We start from the raw sequence: 24,876 nt of genomic DNA, 5'->3' as shown, positions 1-24,876 counted from the left end.
AGAGCTGAATCACTGCAGTAAAACAGAATTCACACATCAGCAAGGATTTAGTGATGCCTGCTAGGTGCTTGGCGCTATGTGAAACCACCACCTTAGTCCAATGGTATGCTTCGCGACATCTGAGTACCAGATGCCAGAGGACACAGGCTTCTGGGTTGGTTGGAGAAGCTGAAGATCATCTCATTGTGTAATGGAATTCAGAGCAGGTTCTTTACTCTGTATGCCTTTCCATCATCTAGAAAGGAAGAGTTGGGCTCTAGTTAATCCAAGGTACCTCCCAAGGTGGATTGTTTTTACAGGTAGATAAGGACAGGATCCGCACTCTGTCTGCATTAACAGGAAGTGGAAAGTGCATGCTGGAGTGGAGCCGGTGGACACGCGGATCAGGGAGCCACTAGTCCTGCTTGCTGGGAGGGCTTTGTACTGGGAGGAGAAGCAAAGCTGAGCACACTGAGTTTAGATAGCTTCCATAGGAAACACAAGACGCAGGGCAAAGGCAATGGGCTCAAAGTGCCATGCTGAAACAATCCATGTACAAAAGTTTCATAGAGAGGGGAGAGCCCAAGGTCGGGGAAACTCAGTCAGGAAAGTCTTGGAGCAATCTGTGCAAGAGGTGTTGAGGATGTAAGTCTCTTAATAATAGTAGTAATAGTGCCTTTAATCATGTGGTTCTTTATGGTTGAAACAATGCTATCCTATCCTGTAGTATTGCACAGCAGAAAAGCACTGACTTTGCATTCAAATACATAGACGGAGGCCGGGCACAGCAGCTCACGCCTATAATCCCAACACTTAGGGCCGAGGCAGGCAGATCACTTGAGGTCAGGAGATCGAGACCAGCCTGGCCATCATGGGGAAACCCCATCTCTATTAAAAATACAAAAATTAGCCGGGTGTGGTGACACACCTGTAATCCCAGCTACTTGGGAGGCTGAGGCAGGAGAAATGCTTGAACCCAGGAGGCGGAGATTGCAGTAAGCTGAGATCACACCACTGCACTCTAGCCTGGGCAACAGAGCAAGACTCTGTCTCAGGAAAAAAAAAAAACCACACACACACACATAGATGGACAGTAAAGCTTCCTAGTTTGTTGGACATACTGCTACCACGTCCCCGCTCCTCTTTATCCCCTGCCTGTTTCATTTATTACCACCAGTCCTGTGCATGTTGAAAATTACCTGTCTCAGCTCACTAGAGTATTAACTTCAGGAGAGCAGGGACTTTGGTTCTCTGCTGTATCCCCAGCAATAGAAAAGTACCTGGCACACAATCCTCAAAAGGCATTTGTTGGGTTAAAAACAACAACAGAGCCGGGTGCGGTGGTACACACCTGTAATCCCAGCACTTTGGGACGCTGAAGTGGGCAGATCATGAGGTCAGGAGTTCGAGACCAGCCTAGCCAATATGGTGAACCCCCGTCTCTACTAAAACTACAAAAATTAGCTGGGTGTGGTGGCACACACCTGTAGTCCCAGCTACTCAGGAGGATGAGGCAGAAGAATCGCTTGAACTGGGAGGCGGAGGTTGCAGTGAGCCGAGGTCACGCCACTGCACTTCAGCCTGAGCGAGATTCCGTCCCCGCAGCCCCCAAGAAAAAGAAAAGAAAAAGAAAAAAAAACCACACAAACTTCTCGGGAAGCATGGCAAATCACCATTTTATGAATAATGTTGATACCAGAGAGGCTAAGTGACTTAAGTCACTATAGTATTTTGACTCCTGGCCCAGTGCAGAGGTATTAGAAATGAGGATAGAGGAGTGTGCGAGAAATTTTGGAAGGAAATCAATAGACCAAATCAATAGACCTTGGTGATTAACTAGTCACGAAGCTTGAAGAAGGATTATTCAAAGAGGACTTGAGGGCTTGAAGCTCCACTGGCTGGGCAAAAGGTGGCACCCATGAGAAGTGCAAGGAAGGCTGGAGGCTGGGGAAGTCAGAAAGAACATGGAGAAAGAAGTTTATTTCCCAAATGCAAAGTTAACTGTCTTATGAATATTAATTTGCCACAAGCAGAAATGCAATAAATAGATCCAAATATTTTTGAAGAAAGAACTCTGTTTGCCACAAGCATTGTGTTTATGTTATAGCAGGCTGCCTCTAAAAATCAGACTTCTTGAATAGGAGTACTCAAGTGGCACACTCTGTGCATGTGTGTGGTTTTTCCCATTGTAGCTGGGTTGTATATGATGGAGAAAATTTCACTGGTAATCAATACGTGCTGGAGGAAGGCCATTATCCTTGTCTGTCTGCAATGGGATGCCCGCCTGGAGCAACTTTCAAGTCTCTTCGTTTTATAGATGTTGTAAGTATATCATTGTGAATAGTGTTGCAGAAATGTATGCCTCACATAGCTGATGGTCAGAGTGAGGTAACCAGCAGGTAGAACCTGCTCTTAAAGTAAGTTAAGGGCTTGGAGGTAGAACTGTCCATTTGCCTCTGTGTACATCTAGTTTATTGATTCTAACTGGTACACATTTTCCACCACCCTGTTTTACTCACTTAATCCTCATATGCATATCCCTACGGACCTGTGTGGGAGTCTCTTGGGACTATTTATTAGGAGTAGAATTACTGGATTCACATGTAAGAACAGGCAGTTTCATTCAGCACTGCCAGATCCCACCACTTGAGACTCCCACCAGCAGTACATGTGGGTTCCTGCTTCCCACATTGTTGCCATTACTGAATATTCTGTCGTTCTAATTTTTGTCAACTTGATAGAATGAGCAGAAAGCATTATGTCGTGGTTGGGTTAATTTGTATTTCACTATTAGTGAGGCTAGTATCTCTCATTTATAATTTGCATTTTCTATTCAGCGAATTGTGTATTGTATCCTTTGCAATTTGGCTTCCTCTATCTTTGGTTGTTATTGTTGAAGAAATTTCTTAAAGGTTTTTAGTCTATTATTCTGTATTTTAGAGATTTGCAATCAAATGACTTCTCCCAGTTTGTCACTATGTGCTAATCCAGATTAGAGTGCCCTCTTTTGGACAGAAATCTTTCAGTTTGATGTAGTTGAAGCAATATTCAATAGAACAAAACTGCAAGATCATGTTCAAATATTCAAGTCTGGAAGTATCTGTAGTTTCTGAAATTTTTATTAGTTTTTGGTAACTGCTTTCTCATAAAAAGTTTTAAACACACGTAGTTGGTCCTTTTAGTTTGAAAGGTAGGAAGAACATATGTGAGCTGGTTTTCATCTCATCCCTGCCTGCCTGTGTAAATAGCAAAAATGCAGCTGAGACATGAAAATAGTAGCAGTGAAACATGAAATGAGGTAGTAAGATTCATTAGCTTACAAGTAATGAAATAAGACTTACTCTGCCTAGAATTCTAAAAGCTACCTACAAGTATATATTTGAAAATGTCAATGCCTTCCCTCAACCAGAACTTGGCATATATGCTCACAACACTCTGAGGCTATAGATGACATCTTTTTATGTTTTAATTGTGAGGAAATGAATGTTTTACCCATATGAAGACTACATATCTTTGTGACTTAATAGTTCAAAATTATTTAGTTGCTTTTTAATACTAAAGTGTTTAGAACATTTTTGGGCATGCCATCTCAAAAGTGCAATCAAAGTGCAAAGTAGTAATACTACTATAATTTTTGTCTTCTTTCCTCCGTGTATGTTTTATATAAACTAATTCCTAGACCATACCAACTACTTCTACACATTAATATGCTCTGTTTACTGATAGACAAAATCTTTTTTACAAGTCAGGACACATCCACATAAATCAAGCAGTAAGGTACTACACCCTTTCCAAAAACTTTAAGCAGGATAGGGAAACAATTGTAATCCCACATGCTTTTTTTTTGAAATGGAGTCTCACCCAGTTGCCCAGTCTGGAGTGCAGTGGCGTGATCTTGACTCACTGCAGCCTCCATCTCCTAGGGTCGAGTGATTCTCTAGTCTCTCACTCAGCCTCCCAAGTAGCTGGGATTACAAGCATGCACCACCACCACACTCGGCTAATTTTGTTGTTGTTGTTGTTTTGGTTTTTTTGTATTTTTAGTAGAGATGGGGTTTTGCCCTGTTGGCCAGGCTGATCTCAAACTCCTGACCTCAAGTGATCTGCCCACCTCGGCTTCCCAAAGTGCTGGGATGACAGGCATAAGCCACCGTGCCCGGCCTCCCACATACTTTTTAATGCATCATTTATGATCTTAGCAGTATTGTCATTACAGATTAATGTAGAGTTAAAAGTGTCTATAATTTGAAAAAACAGGCATAAGCTGCCAACTTTTCATTTTGCAGAAAATCAGTGAATGTTTGTGCCGTTGTCCTCTTTAAAATGATTGACAGTTTGAACATAGAGCTTCCATCCTGTTGTTTTTTTTTCTCAACTCCTGACAATGATTCCTACAGGAAAGTTTGGGAGCAGGAGTACACAGAATCATTGTCTTATTGATGAACTGAAAAAAAAAAAAGAGAGACATTTGAAAATACATACAAGAGGAAGGTCCCCTGATCAGGCAATACCACCGTACACTAAGCAACTAAACATCAGATGCCACAGCCCTCTGACCCTCGACATTTATGTCCATGACCTTCCAGCCCCTCTTTGTCCCACTGAAAATGGCTAAGTCAAAAATAAATGCCATCAGAAGTGTTGATATTCCCAGCATATACCCATTTCTCTGTGCCTGGAATTTTTTTTTTCCTGGTTTACGAGCTATTTATATTTACCTGCCTTCCTATGCAATGGAAAAACTAACTGCCCCTCTGTGCTTTCTCTGTAGCTTGGAGTATACAAACATCCGGGCTCCCTGGGAAAAGGAATTTATGGAAAGGCCAAATCTGGCAGATTTTTTGTGCTTTGTCCTTGTAACAAGATGATTTTCACAGAAGTTTGAATTATTAACAAAGATGAATAACTGAACATTGTTTTTGTTCCTCAACAGGAATTTTCTGAACCAACAATTATTCTCTTTGAAAGAGAAGACTTCAAAGGAAAAAAGATTGAACTTAATGCAGAAACCATTAATCTCCGATCCCTGGGATTCAACACGCAAATACGCTCTGTTCAGGTTATTGGTGGCATGTGAGTTACCTACTTGTTGACTCAATAAAATAGATCATTTTAAAAATCAAGTTTGGGCTGGGCACAGTGGCTCACGCCTATACTCCCAACACTTTAGGAGGCCGAGGTAGAAGGATCATTTGAATCCAGGGGTTCAAGAAAAGCCTGGACAACAAAGTGACACCCCATCTCTACCAAAAATTTAAAAATTAGCCAGGTGTGGTGGCACATGCCTGTGGTCCCAGCTACACAGGAGGCTGAGGCCGAAGGATCACTTGAGCACAGTAGGTTGAGGCTGCAGTGAGCTGTGTTCACGCCACTGTACTCCAGTCTGAGTGACAGAGCAAGACCTCATCTTAAAAAATAAAGTAAAATAAAATAAAATTGATCAGATTTCTGCCTCTCTTATATTACATTTCTCTTACTTTCTGTAAGGGTTAATAATTATGCACCTTTCTAGAACACTTTCCCACTGGGAAAGTCACGTGTAAAGCATCTTTTATTTCATTATCTAGATTTTTAGTTTATTTAAGGTAAGGACTTTGTCTTTAACACCTCTCATAGTCTAGCAAGTAAGAAAGAGCTGACTTTTCTTATCCCTTTAAAAAAAGCAAGTCCTCTGATTTTGGAGCTCAGGGGCTGAGATTTTCTTTAGCTGGGAATGACTGGCAGATGTTCTACAAATGATTAAAGGTCAACTTGGAAAGACTTTTTTCCCTCAACTTTGAATACTTTTGAAAAATATAAAAATGAATGAGTACCATCAATGTACCATATGTTTTTAAGGAAGTATTTTTCTTTTATTCACAAAAACAATAGGTATGGTCTACCTGTGTACAACAGATATTGGGGTGGACTACATCTACTTAAAAAATAATCAGGCCGGGCTGGGCGCAGTGGCTCCCGCCTGTAATCCCAGCACTTTGGGAAGCTGAGGCAGGTGGATCACCTGAGGTCAGGAGTTCAGGACCAGCCTGGCCAACATGGTGAAACCCCATCTCTACTAAAAAATACAAAAATTAGCCAGGTGTGGTGGTGGGCGCCTGTAACCCCAGCTACTCAGGAGGCTGAGGCAGGAGAATCACTTGAACCCAGGAGGTGGAGGTTACAGTGAGCTGAGATCACACCACTGCACTCCAGCCTGGGCAACAAGAGTGAAACTCCATCTAAAAAAAAATTTTTAAAAATCACAGAAGCTGGGCGTAGTGACTCACGTCTGTAACCCCAGCACTTTGGGAGGTCAAGGCATGCAGATCGCTGGAACCCAGCAGTTCCAGACAAGCCTGGGCAACATGTTGAAACCCTGTCTTTACTAAAAACACAAAAATTAGCCAGGTGTGGTGGTGCACGCCTGTAGTCCCAGCTACTCAGGAGGCTGAGGTGGGAGATCACTTGAGTCTGGGAAGTTGAGACTGCAGTGAGCTGTAATCGTGCCACTGCCCTTCAGCCTGGGCAACAGAGTGAGACCTACCTGGAAAAAAAAATTATAGAATATTAGGGTGGTAGAATTACGGGTGATTTTTTTGCAGCAGGTTTGAATATTTTGTTTTTATGATAAGATGACTAAAACGATAAAATTTTATCCAGGATTTAAGTTCCAGGATTAAAAGTAGAGTGCATTCTTCCTTGATGTAATATGCAAGAGAGGAGGGCGCTGGGCTGCTTCCACGCCAGTCTGCACTTGAACCCATACTTCCTCAGGTGCGCAGCAGCAGCATCTGAGCAGAAGGGAACTGAGTATCTTAGCAGTTTTTTAGATTTAACAAAGATTACTCTCATTGCAGACAAAACTTATTATTTAACCCTATTTAGCACCTACTAAATATTGGAAATATTAACTACTTAAACAACTTAATGATCCATTATTATAACTGAAGCTATTTTATGAATAGTTCCCAGAAAGAACTGAGGAATCCACTAAAAGACAATTTTTTCATTGCTTTATGGAGGAAACAACTTACCTATTTCTTTTCAAGAATGGAACTTTTTGGCATAAGTACTCACATAGCAAAAATGTGCTATTTGTCAAGAAATTACTTAAGTGTTCTAGAAAAGATCTTCATTTTTCCCCAATGTATATTAAAAGTATATAGTTCAGTCTAGAAATGGAAAGCATTCTAAAAATAAATGTAATTGGGGTCCACTGTCAAATGAAAATTGCCACTTACTGTGGTTATTTGCTTTTTGTTTTCAGATGGGTTACTTATGAATATGGCAATTACAGAGGGCGCCAGTTCCTACTGTCACCCGCAGAAGTACCTAATTGGTATGAATTCAGTGGCTGTCACCAAATAGGTTCTCTACGACCTTTTGTTCAGGTATTTTCTTCTTCTCCATGCTCTGTATAGACTCTTCTCTGAAATTTCTTTTTTGTAAATGCAATCCAACTTTGTATCCGATTTTTTAATTCACAGTTTATAATTGGCCTCACCCCATAAAATCCTTCCCCGCCCCAATAATCTGGGCTCAGTTTCTGGTGCAAGAGGTGTGGCTGCTTCAGAATGCCGTAAAACTGAACATCAAACGCAGTTATCCACAGGCAGACACCCTGCCTCAGGCACTTAGACATTTTTGTCAAACTCTTCTCATTGAGAAAATCTAAAACCTCTGAGACTCTGGAGTATAGTAATTACCCTTAATCCATATCTCACTTTGGATTCTTCCTGATATTAATGCTCGTTCAGTGCTTCCAGCAGCACATCTTGTATGACGACTGCTGGGGTTTTTGTCTTCTAGAAGCGAATTTATTTCAGACTTCGAAACAAAGCAACAGGGTTATTCATGTCAACCAATGGAAACTTAGAGGATCTGAAGCTTCTGAGGATACAGGTCATGGAGGACGTTGGGGCCGATGATCAGATTTGGATCTATCAAGAAGGATGCATCAAATGCAGGGTGAGCTTCAGGATTCCGTGGGGGCCTGTGATGCCTTTGCTAGGAGGTGACCGTCCTTTCATAAGCTTTTGATCTTTTCTTCAAATAGATGCAATTTCACAATTCCTGGAGTACTTTCAGAAATGAATTTTTTTTCATGACAGTATATCCTAGCTCTGATAGAACCAGTCTAGGAACTTAAAATGAAAGGTAAATATAGCACTGATCCAAGATAGAATATTTACTTCTGTGCTTGATTTTTATATAGTAGTAGAAAAAGGAAGTGTTTTTCTTCCCTTTTTCCTTAACGTAACTGTTACAGAAACAAACTATAAGCTCCAGCCCTGTCAACAAAAATCACTCTTGGTTTGTTTCTGTTTTGGGGAAATCCAAAGAATAGGATGAAGGGTAAAGAGATCCCTCTGTGTACTACACAGTCCATTTCCTAAGTGTCATACACTGCAAATTGGAAAATGGCCCGTCTCCCTCCTGCACCATTCCTGCTATTAACAGACACTTAAACGCTGACTGTAGTAAGATTTTTATGAAAGAAGCTCATGTTTCTATGGTAGATAAAACTTTTTTATTCCTTGATTTTATGAGCTTGACCGTTGGCTCCTGATTTTCTTTAAAAAACAAAACAAAACAAAACAAAACAACCTGGTGCCCCATGAGTCAGCAGAAGGAACACAGCCTTTGGAAAAGGAGTACAACTCGTTAATTGGGTCTGTTGTGCTGGAGGGGGAATTCTCTCAGTAAACAGAAGTACTGTTTGGACATGCATGGAAGAACTAACAGGAGAAACAGAAGTAGTTGTAATATAGAAGCCAGAAAAGAAGCTTTCTGCCTTTGAATTGTCTTAGACAAGCCAAGAAAATGGTGCCTTTCCGCAGTTATTTCTAACAGACATTTCAGTGATGTTATTTAACAACTTTGAATTCAATAGGTCAATGAGAAAAAGTCTCCTAGATTATCAATTGCTTTCATCTCAATATAGAATAATACACTTTATTTTATTTCAATTTTTTTTAGACAGTCTTGCCCTGTCGCCAGGCTAGAGTGCAGTGGCACGATCTCGGCTCACTTCAACCTCTACCTCCCGGGTTCATGCGATTCTCCTGCCTCAGCCTCTCGAGTAGCTGGGACTATAGGCACATGCCCCCACGCCCAGCTAACTTTTTTGTATTTTTAGTAGAGATGGGGTTTCACCATGTTGGCCAGGATGGTCTTCATCTCCTGACCACGTGATCCGCCTGCCTTGGCCTCCCAAAGGGCTGGGATTACAGGCGTGAGCCACTGCACCTGGCCTAGAATAATACACTTTTAACAGACATTTTTATAGCAACATTGTTTTGTTTTTGTGTTTGAGACAGTCTAGCTCTGTTGTCCAGGCTGGAGTGTAGTGATGCGATCACAGTTCACTGTCGCTTCGACCTGGGTTCAAGGGATCCTCCCACCTCAGCCTCCTGAGTAGCTGGGGCCCACAAGTACATGCCACTACACCTGGCTAATTTTTAAAACTTTTCTGTAAACATAGGGCCTCACAAGTGATCCTCCCATGTTGGCCTCCCAAAGTGTTGGGATTACAGTTGCGAGCCACTGCACCTGGCCAGTAATATTTGTTAATGGCATGTGAACATGACTGTCATACATTATTTATATAATAAGGGTAGACTCACTTCAGGGAAGGCCTCATAAAATCTTTGCATTGAAACACCCTCTAGTGAGTCTGCATTTTTCTCTTTTCATAGCTGGAAAGCATGCCTGTGTAGAAAATTTTCATTCCCATGAAGGAAAGACAGACGCTAATAAATGCAATTCTGAATTTTAAAATGATAAAATGCCCTTTAGCCACCCAGTGCTACAAAATTAGAGGTGCAGTCATATACTGGAAGGTCAGGCCAAGCAGAGGTGGAGATGTCAGAGGGCGACATAGCTACAGAACCGGCCTGGGATCATGGTCACTTATGGCAGGGAAAAATATCATGGGCAATTTTAATGTTCTGAGGCTTTCCCTACTAGTAAGATAGTCTTGCAAAGGGCAGAAGTCTTACGATGCAGAAAAATGGAGATTTTTCCATCATTCGTGTCATCTGAAATAAAGGGCATTTATTGTCCGATTCTAGTTGGCTAAGAGCTGAACTGCCTCATGTGGGGTAAATGAAGCTAGGAACTAAGATAATTTTAAAGATCAAGGTAACCAGAGAAACCATTGCTATGAGACTTACAGCTGGATACATATTTAAGCTATCTTGTCTTTTCCACCGAGCAGATAGCAGAAGACTGCTGCCTGACGATTGTGGGCAGCCTGGTAACATCTGGCTCCAAGCTAGGCCTGGCCCTGGACCAGAATGCTGACAGCCAGTTCTGGAGCTTGAAGTCCGATGGCAGGATTTATAGCAAGTTGAAGCCAAATTTAGTTTTAGATGTCAAAGGTAAGGGTCACTTCCCTTATTTTTATTGTAATGTGTATGTCTTTTAGTTAAGGAAAAATCTATCCATAACTTTTGAAAATGATGATGAATGTATTATTAGTAGTAACAGTAGAGAGCGCCTACTATGTGCCAGCTGCTGTGTTAACCACTTTCAGTACAGTGTCTCCTGTCATCTTCATAGCCACCCTACGAGGTCTACATTATCCCCTCTCCCTCTTCTCTTCTCCCCAGTTTTACAGACAAAAAAAAAAAAACGGGAGTTCAAAGGGGTTGGCCAGTTTAGCCACAATCTCACAGCTGTAACTGCTGAACCAGAATCTGGCCATAGGCTGACTTCAAACCATTTATTTCATTATATTAGACTAAAAATCACAAGCTGAAAGGCCATGATTGCACTTAGTTCAGTAGAGTTGATGAGTCTCATGTATACACGTGACCTTTCATTGAAGAGATCTAAGATCTCAAAGGAATTAACACAGCCTAGAGGATTTCAATGCAATATGTGTTCAATGAAGCTAATAAGGAGTGAATTGATGGTGCTTGGGGGAAATAAATTTAGGGTGGTGGTCCTCAAACTTTATTTGCATCAGAATCACCTGGAGGGTGGGTTAAAATAGACTGTGGGGCCACATCCTCACAGACTGAGTCTGTAGGTCTGGGGTGGGGCCTGAGAATTCCTTTTCTAACAAGTTCCCAGGTGTTACCAATGCTGCTGGTCTGAGGCCCACACCCGGAGAATCCCTGATGGTCATTTTAAAACAACATAAGAAGGACCTAACGTCTGTGTGGGAACTCAGTAAACTAGTGCTGTTGCTATTGACAGGAGCAGACAGTGTTATACTCGTGTCATCTGGGGTAATTCTGCTTTAAATTAATGGGCACTTTTTTATTCCCTATCAGGAAAGCACAATTGTTTTATAAATTTAGCAAACTGGTGATAATGTAACCGTACTACATACTCCATTACTTTTTAAAATTTTTATGAGTATATTACATACTCTATTTTAAATCATCACTACAAAATGACTCAATTTTACTTTAATCAGGGATTTAGGCCAATGCTGTCATTAAAGTTTAAGATGTAGGGGTAAAGAGCCAGGCGCGGTGGCTCATGCCTGTAATCCCAACACTTTGGGAGGCCGAGGTGGGCGGATCACGAGGTCAGGAGATCGAGACCATCCTGGCTAACTTGATGAAACCCCATTTCTACTAAAAAACACAAAAAAATTAGCCAGGCATGGTGGTGGTCGCCTGTAGTCCCAGCTACTCGGGAGGCTGAGGCAGGAGAACTGCGTCAACCTGGGAGGCAGAGGTTGCACTGAACTGAGATTGTGCCACTGCACTCCAGCCTGGGCGACGGAGCGAGACTTCGTCTAAAATAAACAAGTTGTAGGGGTAAAGAAAGCACTGCAATCTGATTTTTAAAAAGCGACTTTTATGTATAATGGAGAATGAACCTGGATATTTTCATCAGGGGCTTTGGTAGCTGTATGGGGAGCAAAAGTGGCTGTGTCACTTCTGGATGATCACCGGGTAGGTAGTTTGGCCAACCCACTTAAAACAATGGACTTAGAATCACACAGAATCTGAGAAGTTGGAAAGATGCTCAGAGGCAAACAATGCCTTTGCCTTCATTAAGGGGGCACTTAGGGAACACAAACTAAGCACTGCAACTACAGGCTGGATGGAGACCACAAAGATCATATAAAATGCAAGCAGTACGCTTGGATATAAGAAAATAAATGTAATATTCAGAAACTGAACAGTAACATATAGTACAGCTCCCTCATGTTACATGTGGTACAACAGATTTGTCAATATGTAGACAGGTGAAATACTCATTTTATAGATGATCAACCTGAGGTTCAAACTAGTTAAGAATTACGCACATCTTTCTTTATTCTTATTTTGATAAACTTTATTGCACTAGAGTGCTTCAGTGTTTACAAGAGTTTCAAAATCTCCAGAGACACCAAAGAAATGTGACTGAATTGGAAAAAATGGAGTTTTTGAGGCAATGTTAGAAAAAGTAGAGTATTTAGTTCTCAAAGGAAATCTGACTAAACCTTCCTGTTTTTTACAAATGTGATCTGCTTCCTATGTCCAGGGTAGACGACACCGTAATCCTTAGCTAGAGCTTTCTTCTCTTATTCTTTCAACATGTATTCATGGGGTATACACTATGTGGCAGGCTCAGTGCTAGACATGGAGGGCCCCAGAGTGAAAAAAAAAAGCCACCTCCTTGGCTTCAGACAGCTTATGTTCTAGATGCACTAGGCACACAGGATGTCCCTGACTTGCTACATCAGCAGCGGACCAGAAGGAAGGACACCTGACTCCTTGTCTTGGCTCTGACATGAACAGTGGGACTCTACGTTTCTTAAGACTTCTTTTTAAAGCTCCAGAGCCCCTTCCTAAATGACACTATATAAATTACTCAAAAGCCTGTTGAGTAAGCATAATATCCTGTATATTTGTGAACTCTCAGTAGCACAGTAGCTAAAACAGTCTTTTTTTTTTTTTGAGACGGAGTCTCGCTCTGTCACCCAGGCTGGAGTGCAATGACACGATCTTGGCTCACTGCAACCTCCGTCTCCTGGGTTCAAGCAATTCTCCTGCCTTAGCCTCCTGAGTAGCTGGGATTACAGGTGCCTGCCACCACACCCCGCTAGCTACAACAGTCTTAATTCATTGTTAAACTGATTTTAATTTTCTCAGACTGGGAGAATGGTGCCATCTTGTGGACATGAGAAAGCAGCGCGGCACATCGCACACCCCACACAAAGGAAAATATAAACACTTCTCTTCTTGTTGGTGCACTTAACTAGCAGACCATGATTTCCATTAGCTACAACTACTGAGCCACTTGTTATCTATTAAAATTGCCCTAAGAGTTATTAGATCACGCATCTGTCTTCTAGCTCATCTCCTTGTGTTTGGGAAATGAGTTCTTTTGGTAGACATTCATGTATTATTCCAGACCACATACCTTGTAACAACAGTGGAAGCTGATTCATGTTCACTTTAAAAAACACGAAGTCTGCACAATTTAAATACTTTCCAAAGGCAAGAGAATGAATCAAATTATTTCTCAAGAACTTTCTAGTCTTCGTGATTCTAGTTGAATTTATATGAAAGTATTTTAAGACACCTTTAAAATACAAAAGATGCTCTTTTTTTTTTATTTTTTTATTTTTTTGAGACGGAGTTTCGCTCTGCCGCCCAGGCTGGAGTGCAGTGGCCGGATCTCAGCTCACTGCAAGCTCCGCCTCCCGAGTTCAGGCCATTCTCCTGCCTCAGCCTCCCGAGTAGCTGGGACTACAGGCGCCCGCCACGTCGCCCGGCTAGTTTTTTGTATTTTTAGTAGAGATGGGGTTTCACCATGTTAGCCAGGATGGTCTCGATCTCCTGACCTAAGATACTCTTAAAATACAAAAAGTATTTTAACATACTATAATAATGAAGTATGAAAAGAAACATCGTGACTTTAATACTTCCTGAAATTTCAGCGGAATATGCTGTGTGTGTCTCTGTCTGGGCAGAGTGTAGGTTTGCTGGTAGTGGCAACGCTTTTTTCCTACTGCTACAAACTTACACAAAAAGGCCTAAAGCGCCTTACCATTGTATTCTACAGTACATCTAGCCATACAGCTAGCTGTGTAGAGGCTGTAGATTATCAATGATGATAAATCAGTCTCACAAGAGACGATTTCCTTCCTCAACTATAATACCTAGATTTATTGTGTAAATTCTCAAACTTTTTCATATTTTGCTTTAAAGGTGAAAAGAATATTTATTTCTTCTTGGTCCAAGGAGGAAGCATGCTTTCAATACCGGTCACTCCCTGCATCAAAATGCACAGATTTTTACTTTGATGGGGTCTTTGTTGATATATCCTTGGTGCTGAGGTTTATGTTAAAAAAAAGGATAAGTCATCTGAAGGGATCTTTATTCTACACTGGAAAAAAAAATCAGCTAACCCTTTTGTTAATGATACTTCTCCAAAGAAAGAAGCCATGAGGCTGTTTATAGCACTAAAGTATCTGAAACATCCAGTAAGCACCTTTGGAAAATCTTACAAACATGCTGGTAAAAGGGAGTTAGAGAGTTCATGATAATAGTTGTACAGCACAATGGTACTCAGCATCTTAAACGCTACGAAGTTCTATCCACCAGCTGAGTCCCCAGTAGGGACAATGCTGCCCTGTCCCTTTGTGTACTCCGGGTGTCATTCAAACCTTCCCTTTGACCTAATACAGCCTGTTTTCATTGTTCATGCAAATGCTGTTCCTCAATAACCATTCCTCCCACCTTTCCACTACTGCCAGGACTGCCTGCTCTTTCCTCACTGGTGTCTCAAATCCACCATCTCACCACCAAATATATGTTAGTCTCTTTACTCCTTTTCCCTTCTCTCGAGTTTTCCCAGTTCCCTTGAATTTCAGACATTGTAAGAGTGACTGTGGACTAGCTCCTAAGAACTGGGTAGAAACAGGAGCCCATGAGGTGGGATGTCCTGTGTGAAGCTGCTGGTGCCCCGATGATGGGATCTGGACAGATTCACCTATGGCAGGTTGACCCTGTCATCCCACAGGGGCTCAGACTTCCCTCCCTGACTTGCCTCCTTGAGGCATGCCATTCTACACCTTGTTTACTTGCTTACTTTTGCTGTACTGGTGTTGGGAAAATTGTGTCTACTATAGACCCTTCACCATGGGCACATTCATCTTTTATTATTTTCCTTTCTTTCTTTTAGGGGGCACACAGTATGATCAAAATCACATTATCCTCAACACTGTCAGCAAAGAGAAGTTTACACAAGTGTGGGAAGCCATGGTCCTATAAACCTGAACAAAGAAGGAAGAAGAATCTTCTGGAGGTCCTTCCAGTCACCTTATTTTTTAAAAAGGACAATGCTGATGGAAGATCCAACTGGAAAGTGGATCAACTCCTTCATTGATTCTAAATTCAACTTTAAATCATGCTGCCATGACTCAGAGAACTTACTCATCGTTTCAAAAGACTATCATAGCTTTAAGCCAATAATTTGTCCTCCTTTCATTTCTTGCCTTTCATTTTTGGTAGCTGCTTAAACAGGTTGCCTAATTAGCAGCTTTTGGGTGATTTTTTAAAATGTTATACCAAGACTTCAAGACTGTGTACATTTTAAATTATTTCCAAAGATAGTGACAGGAGAGAACTGGAACAAATTTACCAACTTTGTAGGCCTACAAAGCCCTTACACTTTAAAGGGTAAGATAAAGGCTTAGGTTTGAAAGGTAGAGAACTGTTTAGCATCTGAGAAGAAATACTTTGTTGGCCTGTAATTTTGGTTCTTGGCCTTAAACACTTTCTGGAACCTTAAAATATGCTGCATAGCACAGTGGGAAAGCCTTAGGTCTTCACACCTTTAAGAAACTCTAAACAAAATGCTACTTTCCTTTAGTTCATATTAAAAACTAATGCAGTTTAAAAATTTCATGTCAAAGTATGGTAACAGTTGTTAGTAGGATTTGAATTATTATTTTTTGATTCAGGGTCTCACTCTGTCACCCAGGCTGGAGTGCAGTGGTGCAATCGCGGCTCACTGTAGCCTCTACCTCCCCAGGCTCAGGTGATCCTCCCACCTCAGCCTCCCAAGTAGCTAGGACTATAGGCACACACCACCAAGCCCAGCCAATTTTTGTTTTTTTGTAGAGATGGGGGTTTCACCATGTTGCCCAGGCTGATGTCAAACTTCTGGGCTCAAGCAATCTGCTCGCCTCAGCCTCCCAAAATGCTGGGATTACAGGCCTGAGCCACTGCGCCCAGCCAGGATTGGAATTATTTTAACTCATCCATGGGCTGCCCTAGAATGTCACAAATGAGTGTGGTTTAATGCCTTTCTTATAGCTGCTACTGGAACACTATTATCATGACCTAATTTATGAGCCATCCTTACTCATCTACAAGTGCTGAAGCAATGTTATATACATTTTTGCTAAACTCAGATTTGTTAGCCTAATGTCTTGCCCTTCTATCCACCTGCATCTACACATGGCCTGCATGGGGCTGCCTCCCTGCAGTGTTCTATAGCCATGCTTCGGGGTACAGCTGTTGGTGGACAGCCTCAGGTCTTGGGGGCACTGTAGCCACTAAATGAGGTATGAAAGGCTCAAGAGGACAACCAGCAATTATCCCCAGAAAGTGAAGGAAAAGAGACCTTCAGGGATGTTGCTGGTCAAGTCTTGCAACTCATGATTTGACCGGAGTCAAATCAATCTTCAAGCAGTCTTGGAACCCTCAACTGCAATAAGCATTTCAAGAATGCAAACATACTGCTTAACTACTGACAAGACACCGGCCCATACGCTGCTGTTCAAACTGGGTTCTAGCTTTGAAGAACAAAAGTGCTAAACATTTCCTTGAATATATTCTTCCTCTTTTTGTCCTCATCACTCAATACTGGTGCTCTTATCACACGTAGAACAACTCGTTTCTTTTCCATCTATTCAAGTGTGTTTCTAATTCTAAATGCTGATCTTCTCTGGAGTCTGTGGTAGGCAGTTCCGGTCATTGGAATAGTTTATCTTGTTTTAAAATATTATTGGCGCTTGTACAACAGCATCCAACATATCTGTCTTGTTCCTAGATGTATAGCTTTGAATTTAGGCCTTTTGTGCATACCATTACAATATGGTGGGGTAAGACACTCTACAATAGCCTGTGCTGAGCTGATCTCTTAAATAAACTTGCTTCTGGTTAACTATGTTGATGAAATCTGAGAGTCCATTCAGTAGCCCTCATCTAACCCTTCAAAGAGAGTCAGCTAGCAGATTAGAAACAAATGTCTGATTAGGATGAAGCAGGTTTGAGGGGTGCTGGTTTAACAGCAAGAAAGTTTTGCTGACACTCTTTCCAAACTCCATGGTTTCTGAGTGGAAACGAGGATGAGTGAGGTCCTGGCTCAAGTATTTTACTCCCACTACCACCTGGGAGCCCTCTAGGAAAAGAGCTGAGGCTGCTCCAGATGGAATTCAAGAGCAGTTGGTATGTACACCTGGAAAATCAGACTTTTTTTTCTTTTGAAATAACTCGGTAGTAAGACCAGACCAGCAATTCTAGAGAAAAGCCTACATCTAACATACATGCTACCAAACAAGTGGCTAACAGGAATAAACCAAGCAGAAATCTCAAAACAGTTAAAGGAAGTTTACATCAAAAGTTAAAGGAAGCATTTCAGGTGCAATACTGAGGATGAGTATATTAGGAAGTAAAAACACTTACCGTAAATGAATATTCAAAAGTGCACACTGCAATGGGTTGGCTGGAGAGAGATCTACATGTAAACATTTGACATCAAAGTGGCAAGCTTTGGGCTCCATTGAAAGGCTGCAATTTCCATGGAAGAGCCCTCAGAGAGGCATGTTTCAATTGCCGAAACGGGCCTAACCCTTATGCAAGATGTAAGGGTTTTGACAAGTTAGAAACTCTGCCCTCACTTTTCAATATTAAGAGCATAAACAAATAAATCACCAGCCAGATTTTTATATATGACACTAAGAGACTTAGATGTGGTGATCACATTATGGTGGAGGAACAAAAAAGGAAACCTTGGTCAGTTAGAACAGTGCTCGGTGATTAATTCAAGAAGGACCAGCTTTAAATGATCTCTTCATGCTGACATCCATCCATACACTGAAAGTTTTAGTATGGTACTTTAAGACGATCAAGCCCAGCACGGTGGTTCACGCCTGTAATCCCAACACTTTGGGAGACTGACGTGGTGGATCGCTTAAGCCCAGGAGTTTGAGACCAGCCTGGGTAACATGGCAAAACTCTCTACTAAAAATACAAAAAATTAGCTGGGTGTGGTGGTGCATACCTGTAGTCCTAGCTACTTGAGAGGCTGAAGCAGGAGAATCGCTTAAGGTCAAGGCTGCAATGAGCTGTGATTGTGCCTCTGCACTCCAGCCTAGGTGACAGAGCAAGACCCTGTCTCAAAAACAAAAAAGACAATAAAGTAGTTTAAGCTAGTAAAATGGAAGGTGCGACAGCAACCTGCAAAGCCAGTGTGAAAGAACAGCTTGAAAAAACCTAGGATTTTTACTGACTACAGACAAGTTCAAGTGCTGATATTTTTATACCGATTACTAGCCAAAATGGTGTGCTTATTTTTTAAAGCTTGTATCATGGAATTTATAATCTAATCTGGAAAAAATGTTAGAAAGGGATGTCTAGAAAAAAATTTGGGCTCACAGGCACTCACCAAATAAGAACGCCAACAATCAGTAAACTGCATTTTTATTTAGACAACATTAATTACAGTCTTTCCTCGTGCGTGTCCTCTTTCCACCTTCAGGAAGGCTTCTGGAACTTTAGAAAAAGGAAAGGTTTGTTCAATAACTGGCCGGATCTGTAAAACATAAGAAGTTGACCAGTGGATAAAAAAGCCTACATCTTTCCAGGCAGAGGACATTGGTAATTAGTTTCTTCACAGTGTCCTTCAAGCCACAGTCTCTCGAGTGTCTCTCCAGTGGACCCAGGTCAGGTTCTCACACGGGCCACGATGCTGCCTCCATTCCTGCCTCACTGCTGCTTCTCTCTTTACGGCCCTTCCCACCCCACTGCCCAGTCTTACTTCTCCTCCATGCTGGTCTGTCACTCTCCTACTCAGAACCCTTCAACAGCTCCCACCCTGGCATTCGAAGACCGATAGCATCCTGAGCTCAGCCCTCATCCAGATTCCACCCTTTCCCAAAACGGTCTATTTGTCATTTTCTTCACCTGGTATGTTTATGCCTCTGCTGGTACAAGTCAGTAAGCCCAGAAATCCTACTCCTGTGAAAATTCTACTGCCCTTCCCGTGCAGGTCTCACACTGTCTTTCCTCATGCCCCAGTTTGCAACGTGTTGTCCCTTTCAACTACCACAGGAACCATGTTGCCTTCTTCACAGACTGTACTTGTTTACAGCTGACCCATCTCAGTCACTCTGTGCTGTATGGTAAATAACAAAGAGAACATCCCAAGGTCCTTGCTGTATGTATCCATCTGGCCCCTTACAGAGAGTGCATGGAAATAGTGTGTGTGTGGTTTTTTTTTTTTTTTTTTAAATTTGTTAAGTGTTTGGCATATCTACCCAACCAGAGCATAAAGTACCTGTGGGACAGGGGACTAAGCCACTTTGTTTGCATCCCCCACAACACCCAGCATAATGCTAGACATACAGTAGGAGCTTCATCAATGTCACTTAGGTGAAAGCTAATAAGGTAAGTGGGGGAAAAAGCATCTTATGTGAGCTTTCTGGGCTTCGAGAATACTTGGCCCAGGCTGGAGCTGCCCTGGCAGGCTTTGCTAAACAACGGTGCGCTGGTTACAGTTTACAAGAAAGCCATTCCAGCCAGCTCATACATGTTTCAGTGCTGCCGGGTCTTTTCACTGTACTACAGTAATGCCAGCAACCTCCTTCTGAAACTAGGTCCCAGGTAATGTCCTCTCTCTGCATGCAAAAATCCAACTGAATTCTTCCTTTTCAAAACTTTAAGCAACAATCAACAGTTATCCACTGGGTATCTCAGCGGCCTGCCTCCTATAGCTCCACTGGCAGAGGTAAGTTATCAGAAGGCATAAGCCAACTCATCCATTTTATAACGTCTTTACTTTTACAAGAGGAAGAACTGTTATTGTGACATTCAGCTGCATCTGATGAACCTTCCTCCTGGATGAATTTCACAGCCCAGCCACCAGAAAAGCATCTTAGACTCCGAAAGTTCCCTTCTCCAAAGAGATGAAAATACTTTTGTACCCGCAAATCACAATAAGCTCATAATAAAAGCAACAGCTGGCACCTACTGGCCTCACTATGTGTCAGGCACTGTTCTAGGGGCTCTCTAGATTTCATCTCATTTAATCCCCATAACCATTTTCTGGGGTAAATACTGTTACTCCCATTTTACAGATGAATAAATAAAGGCACAGAGTTAAATAAGTTGCCCAATGTCACACTTCTGATAAACGGCAAGTCAGGATTCAATTTGGTGCCATCATCTGCTATCACCACTATGCACTGAGCCTTTCCTATAGCATCTGCTGCTGTCTACACCTACCCCTAAAACCTTAAAGGAAGGGAAAAGTTGCCAAGGACGGTAAGGATTTATTACAGTCTGCATGTCGGCCTGCCTGCCTTGTGCCAGCTGAGGACCTGGTCTCTAGACCCTGTGTCCAGGCCACCAAGATGACAAACGTGTGGTACATGGGTGCCATCCACACCTATGGAGGACATCACTACTGCTGATCCCCCGCAAGCCGAGCATGACCTCAGAATCTTCACCACTGCAGCCACTATTAACTGCTCTGAGCTGGCTTGTGAGACGAAGCCTATTTGTCTTCTATTCTCTCCAAGAATAAGGCAGAGGACTGTGGTGAGTCCCACTTTGAGGTGGACTGCATTGATGTTGCTGAATGGAATGCATTAATGTTTCTTGGCCAAGCACAGTGGCTCACATCTGTAATCCCAGCACTTTGGGAGGCCGAGGCGGGCTGATCACCTGAGGTCAGGAGTTTGAAACCAGCCTGGCCAACATGGTGAAACCCATCTCCACTAAAATTACAAAAATCAGCTGGGTGGGTTGGTGTGTGCCTGTAATCCCAGCTACTCGGGAGGCTGAGAGGCATGAGAATCGTTTGAACCCGGGAGGTGGAGGTTACAGTGAACTGAGATCGCGCCATTGCACTCCAGCCTGGGCAACAGAGCGAGACTCTGTCACCAAAAACAAGCAAACAAAAAAAACAGTTGTTTCCTGTATGTCCCACATGAGACCTGCAACAATCACTCCCCCAAAGCCCCTGGGACACTGTTTTCAGGATGCTGTTTACCTGGAAAAGGAATCACCCGAATGCATGCTTAAAATGCAGAGTCCAAGGCCTCCCGTTAGAACAACTACATCAGAACCTGTAGAGGTGGGGCAGAAACAATGCTTCCCCAGTGATCTGCATGTACCCTAAAGTGGGACTCACCCAGCCCTCTGCCTTATTCTTGGGATCCCTAACTTGTACCATGCACATACCCATCCATTCCACAGACTGACAAAGTGTCCGCCTCCTAAGGCACTAATCCAAAACAGGCTGAACTCAGTGTTCAATTCAGAGCTCTGACTGGGGACACAGATCCTGAACTGATGACACAGGGAGCTTACAGTTACTGCCCACTTTAATCTGGCTGGTCAGGCCTTTTGTGGCAAATAACCCGAGAGGGCTGACCACGGCATAATGAGTCATTCAGCAGTTCCCGTAAGTGACAATGGAGAAAAAGGTTTCCAATTGAAGGCCGGCAAATGCCACTGTTGGCTGAATCCGTAACAGCAAACAGAGATTAACTGGATAATGAGACAGTGTCTATGTACAGCCTCACATCAGACCTAGAATACTTGTTTGTTAAGGACAAAGGGATCAGAGTTAAAATCCAGAGGGGGGAAAGAAAGGTTACTCGCGTGAAGTGGGGATGTTTATGTGATGACGCTGCTGTAGTCCACCTGGCACAGGGAGCCCTGTTATAAAGCGGGCAGGCTCAACAGCACGCTTCCCACTGTGCAGACACACAAGGCTCACAGCCGGCCAGGGGACGCTCACAGCAGCAGCCCTCATTCAGTTTTGGATTCATGTGTGGGGTGCTGATTGTGCCTCGCATCCCTGATACAAAAGCTGAACCAAGCCAAGCACCAACATTTGGCACCTGCTGCCTGACATCACTTCTGTGAGAATGTAGGGATGACGGGAACCTCAGCCTCTCTGGTGTGGCCTTGGAATATCGCTGCTTACCAGCCCCTGGGCAAGTCCTCCTTCCTGCTGAGGCAAAACCCTCTCTAATGCTTGAGGGGAAGACAGTACAGGAAACTGTAAGAGCATGAGGCTGCTGGTGGAGAAGGACACTGTCTAGGCAGCCATGGCAGCAGGCAGAGGTTTTCCCTCAATTCCCATTTTCCCAGTGAGAATCACAAAACAGTAGAGTTAACATATCTGAGTGTGCCTCTTTTGATAGATTAGGAAACTGAAGTGCAAGTGACTGAGTGGTAAGTGCAAGGTCAGAGCTGTCAACAGCAAGGCCAAAACAAGGACCCAGGACTCCGAATGTCGCTACTGCATGGGATGGATGTAATCTGGGAAGTTACAGTCTGTTCCACTTCTTTTCCTAGACCCTTGGCCTCTTCTTCCACCAGGCATAGAGGCTGCAGATCTCAGAGGGTGAGGTGTGTGAGGGGACGCTGACAGGTGACGAACACCAAGGAAGACCTAAGGGCTCCTGGTCTGAGTCCAAATCCACACACCTATGGACAGGCACCAGGACCGCAGTTCCAGCACTACCTCTTGGACAGGTATGCCCCCGACCTCTGTGATAGGTTCAGTATTTCCAGGGTTGGGGTAAACAGGAAGAAGGGAACTTAAACTAAGTCTACCTTTAGATAAAAAGAAGAGAAAAGGAAGAGGTGAATTTTGCTCTCAGTTGCTGTTTCTTGGAAACTTCCTGTCCCAGATGGCAAACTCAAAACTGGAAGATAGGGTGAGACAGGAGGGGGATGGCAGACGGGGGAATTCTCCAAGGGAGTAAATGTGCCATTTGGGAAAGCATCAAGGACTTGTCCCCAGGTACCCCTAAAAACTGCACTTCCAACAGCCAGAAGGTGAGAGGAGAAACCCCATATAAATTTGCTCATAGAAACAATTTCAGTAGCATCAGGAAACTTCAGAAGCATTGAGGCCATGAGATCCATGAGCTACTTGCCACATCAGGCAAAGCAGCCCTCTTCCAGTGTGGTCCTAGGGATTCAGTCCCTCATCATTACATTCTTTCCATGGAGCAAACTCCAGTGGCAATAAGGAACTTAAGGTTTAGAATGTACTTCATTGCTAAACAACGGCCAAGCTATTCAAGATGGACCTGGGAAATCACCTACCTCAGAACTCATTACATTTTTCTCGAAAGCTGCAGTGTCCAATATGGTAGCCTCTAGACACGTGACTATTTACATTAATCAAAAGTAAGTAATTAAAATGAAAAAGTCAGTCTCTCAAGTTGCATTTGCTACATTTCAAGTGCTCAGTGGTGTAGTGGCCACCAAGTGAATACTGCAGACAGAGAACATTTCTATCACTCCACAACGTTCCAAAGGACAGGCTGCTCGAAAGGTAACAGTGTGACCAACACACTTCTCCACCATCTAGTGGGTCAAGTAAGTGCTAGTGGGCCTTCAGTAAGTGTTCTGAATTGAACTCAAATATGGTGCATAGGGACTATTCTGATGCTGGCTAAAATCAATCAACTGAGAAATCTATATCACTGCTCAACCAAGATGCTTGGCTGGCATCTCAGATTTTGAACATACCTGTGAACATTAAGCTCCTAACATCAGAAGGCTTACTAATTATATGAAGAATATATATGTGTAAATAAACATTCAAAAATATCTTCCTGGCCATGTGCAGTGGCTCACACCTATAATCTTAGCATTTTGGGAGGCCCAGGCAGGCAGATTGCTTGAGCTCAGGAGTTCGAGACCAGCCTGGGAAACAAGGCAAAACCTTGTCTCTACAAAAAATACAAAAAATGTAGCTGGTCAGGGGCATACCTGTCCAAGAGGTAGTGCTGGATAGTGCTACATGGGGGGCTGAGGTGGGACGATCACTTGAGCCCAGGAGGTCAAGGCTGCAGAGAGCTGAGATCACACCACTACACTCCAGCCTGGGTGACAAAGTGAGACCCTGTCTCAAAAAAATAAAAAAATAATAAAACAATAATAATAAAAAAAAAGATCGTCCTACCATGCTTGATTTCTAGCCATCTAGTTTCCCTCCTCAGGAGCAACCAAGATTTCTAGCTGCTCTCATATCCTTTTCAGGTATTTTATGTATTGTGGTAGGCAGAATAATGGCCCCCAAAGATATTCACATCCTAATTCCCAAAATGTGTAAATATGGCACTTTACATGGCAAAAGAACTTTGCTGGTGTGATTAAGTTAAGGATCCTGAGATGCAGAGATTATCCTGGATTATCCAAGTGGGCCCAGTGTAATCTCAGGGTCCTTATAAGAAGAAGGCAGGAGGGTTAGAGGTCAAAGATTAATAGAAGCAGAGGTTGGAGTGATGTAGCCACAAGTCAAGGGAGATACAGCCTCTAAAAGCTGGAGAAGGCAAGGAAACAGATCCTCCCCTATAGCCTGCTTCCAGGAGGAATGCAGCCCTGCCCACACATCTGGACTTCTAACCAAAATCTTACTATTATAAGATAATAAACTTGTGTTGTCTTAAGTCACCACATTCATAGTAATTTGTTACAGCAATAAGAAACTAATACATGCATATATAAGCAAATATGTATATTTTCCTTCAAAACACAGTTACGCAGTCCTTCTTAGCAGCAGCTATCATCTGAAGACTGCCTCACCACCACCTCTTCTCACTCCTGCAAGATACTGAGAAATACAAGATGACAGAATAAAATACCAAGAATTCAAACTCCAGGTAACAATGTCTGGATGATTTTTTTGTTTTTTTTTTTTTTT

At 42.7% G+C, this 24,876-nt stretch overlaps 2 protein-coding genes across 3 annotated transcripts in view; one reads left to right on the top strand and one right to left on the bottom strand.

The window, feature by feature from the left end:
* Positions 1-17,088, top strand: part of AIM1 (absent in melanoma 1) — a 210,018-nt gene extending 192,930 nt beyond the window's left edge. The window contains exons 17-22 of the mRNA XM_011952859.1: positions 2,172-2,301; positions 4,913-5,052; positions 7,226-7,349; positions 7,768-7,926; positions 10,178-10,340; positions 15,097-17,088. Coding sequence (XP_011808249.1) covers positions 2,172-2,301; positions 4,913-5,052; positions 7,226-7,349; positions 7,768-7,926; positions 10,178-10,340; positions 15,097-15,185 — 805 coding nt within the window. The 3' untranslated portion in view covers positions 15,186-17,088. The remainder of the gene's footprint in view (positions 1-2,171; positions 2,302-4,912; positions 5,053-7,225; positions 7,350-7,767; positions 7,927-10,177; positions 10,341-15,096) is intronic.
* Positions 17,089-18,606: 1,518 nt separating this feature from the next.
* RTN4IP1 (reticulon 4 interacting protein 1) overlaps positions 18,607-24,876 on the bottom strand; it is a 56,915-nt gene continuing 50,645 nt past the window's right edge. For both annotated transcript variants that reach the window (XM_011952855.1, XM_011952854.1), the window contains exon 9: positions 18,607-18,735. In XM_011952855.1, coding sequence (XP_011808245.1) covers positions 18,628-18,735 — 108 coding nt within the window. In that variant the 3' untranslated portion in view covers positions 18,607-18,627. The remainder of the gene's footprint in view (positions 18,736-24,876) is intronic.

Source organism: Colobus angolensis, unplaced genomic scaffold, assembly GCF_000951035.1.
Source record: "Colobus angolensis palliatus isolate OR3802 unplaced genomic scaffold, Cang.pa_1.0 Scaffold35, whole genome shotgun sequence".
NCBI lineage: Eukaryota > Metazoa > Chordata > Mammalia > Primates > Cercopithecidae > Colobus > Colobus angolensis.
This window is presented reverse-complemented; position numbering and strand designations above follow the sequence as displayed.